The sequence below is a fragment of the Aphanomyces astaci genome, assembly GCF_000520075.1.
Source record: "Aphanomyces astaci strain APO3 unplaced genomic scaffold supercont1.20, whole genome shotgun sequence".
Lineage (NCBI taxonomy): Eukaryota > Oomycota > Saprolegniomycetes > Saprolegniales > Verrucalvaceae > Aphanomyces > Aphanomyces astaci.
The window spans coordinates 856011-858336 of NW_009798283.1; the positions used below are offsets into that span (position 1 = coordinate 856011).

The 2326-nt window shown below is 47.0% G+C and overlaps 2 protein-coding genes across 2 annotated transcripts in view; one reads left to right on the top strand and one right to left on the bottom strand.

The window, feature by feature from the left end:
* Window positions 1-162: 162 nt before the first annotated feature.
* H257_08906 (hypothetical protein) lies at window positions 163-771 on the top strand (the record flags this gene model as incomplete). Its single annotated transcript, XM_009834981.1, has 2 exons — window positions 163-375; window positions 526-771. The coding sequence occupies 2 exons, from the start codon at window positions 163-165 to the stop codon at window positions 769-771; spliced, it is 459 nt and encodes a 152-aa protein (XP_009833283.1).
* A 110-nt stretch (window positions 772-881) lies between these two features.
* The window catches only part of H257_08907 (hypothetical protein), a gene marked incomplete at both ends in the record, with an annotated part of 3776 nt that continues 2331 nt past the window's right edge, over window positions 882-2326 (bottom strand). The window contains 3 exons of the mRNA XM_009834982.1: window positions 882-904; window positions 1541-1883; window positions 1955-2058. Coding sequence (XP_009833284.1) covers window positions 882-904; window positions 1541-1883; window positions 1955-2058 — 470 coding nt within the window. The remainder of the gene's footprint in view (window positions 905-1540; window positions 1884-1954; window positions 2059-2326) is intronic.

A 2326-nucleotide genomic window follows, 5' to 3' on the forward strand; every position in this document is an offset into this window, starting at 1 on the left:
AGAGCGCGTCTGGTAACAGTTGGAGGATAAAATGGCATTTTGTGCGGGGGCAAACATCTCAATCAGTAATTATTGAATAACGACGAAAACTCCATTTTGTGTGAAAATATTGGCACTTTTTGCCAGACACGTGATACTTCTTTTCTTTCAGAACAATTCGAAATGGCAACATCGTTGGGAATGAAGGACAGCCGTGCCACCTGGTCGCACGCCCGCGATTTGTTTCTTGTCACGCAGCTACAAGCCCAAGCTGACTCCGGCAAACGAGCTGACAACGGGTTCAAGAAGGAGGCCTGGCGAGCCGTGTGTAATGCGTTCAACCTCGAGTATGGGGTCAACTACTTGCCAGCACAACTGAAGTCTCGTGTAGACTGCGTAATGATACTGCCGCTGCACTATGAATCATTCTAATATATGCGTTCATATGGCCACAACAACATTATCAACGGTGCCGACGTTTTTCCGCCGGCCGATGTTTACCCACCGACGGGCGAATACATGCAAAGTGATCGCATGGATTTCGAGGAATATCAACAAGCCCCAGTGACCAAAGGACGTGGAGGGCGCAAAGTTTCTGCCCTGGACGATGACATCAGCAGCGATTCGGACGATTCCGACAATATGATGCCCCGAAAGAAGAAGCCGCGTCAGCAAAAAGAACAACGATCGGCTGGGTCAATTATTGGTGAAGCGATGTCAAAGTTGGTCGAGGTCGAAAACGCTAAACTGGATCAAGTGAAAAAAGTGGTACCGATCCACACGAGCGTATAGCTGCCACCATTCATTGCCTCATGGAAAACTACGGCCATATGGATGGTCACGTAATCGCAAACTTAGCAGACAAGCTTGGCGAAGGTTTCAATGCAACAATTTTCTTGGGATTAGGCGGGAATGCGCGCGATGCCTGGGTAGAAAAACTGATTTAGTAGCATAAATAATATCGATGCAACTACAAATATTTTTCAACTAATTACATGATTTACATGGATTGCATTATTAATATCTATGCTACTGTTGATTTTGCTGAGTATATTGTTCCCACATTGCGGTGGAAATAACATCCCGTTCTTCGCATGCAGCAGCGGATAGATCTTCATTGTCCGTGTAATGGCCCTCGTTGTGGTTGACCACTCGCTTAGCACGACGGCGATTTCGACGTCGCATATCTCGTTCAGCCTTGTTTAGGTAATGTCTATCGCTTTCAAGGCCGTCGATGATATTGTGGATGGCACATAGAGCGTAGACGAGGTTGACTTGGCTTGGGAATGGGTACTCCGGGGCGGTTACAAAGATACGGAACCGCTTCTTAAGCACACCAAAGATTCGCTCGATACAGTTACGTTGCTGAGCATGGCGAAGGTTGTACAACTCTTTCGGAGATTGGGCTTCTGATTACCTAGTGACCACTCGCGTAGGTGATAACGGACTCCCCGATAGGGCGTCAACAGATTAAGGTGTAGACCGTATCCAGCGTCACCTAAAATATGTCATTAATAGATATTAAAATATGTTATTAATAGATATTAAAATATATTTTTACCAAGATACATCTTTCCCGGGGGAATAACAAATCCTTTGTTCAGCAGCGCATCCTCGAGAACACGCCCATCTGATGCAGAACCTTCCCATCCAGCCAATACGTAAGTAAACTTCAAATCGAATGTGCACGCCGCTAGGATGTTCTGACTCATATAACCCTTTCGATTTCGAAACGGCTTTGCTCCAGATGGCGGAGGGATCGCCGGTACGTGCGTGCCGTCAAGGGCGCCGACGCAGCCCTTGAAAAATGGAAACATCTTGGGGTTCGAGTGAATTTCCCACGGAATACTGCTCCCAGGGGGACGCATGACCGTCGGGTACAACCTGACCATAGCCGACAAAACCTATAATTAACCGTCATGATGATGAGAACAAGTATATTGTACCTCGTTCATTGATTGCGTGACCGTCCAACCACTTCGTTGAAATCGTTCTTGTGCTTGTCTGCTTGAAGCGGCATGGCCAACGACGTAGAGAAACGTTGCCAACCTTTCTTTGGCTGACACGTATCGACTTGGGCTTAGCAATCCCTTGTTCATAAGCATCGCCAAAAGTGCAATGAATGTACCAGGCAGCATGCACAGTTGATTGCGGAACCGTCGGACATTTCCTTGGAGCAACTCGTCAATCCACGATTCCCCTCGCAATGCAGAAGTGTGACACTTTTCTTTTACGATGTGATTAACTGACCACCAGGTCACACAGCTCAACCAAACTGCGTTGGAGCTCATGGTGCGTGTGTTTCTGGTTGTAAATGATGTGGAATCGAAGCAACTCAAAGTCCAAC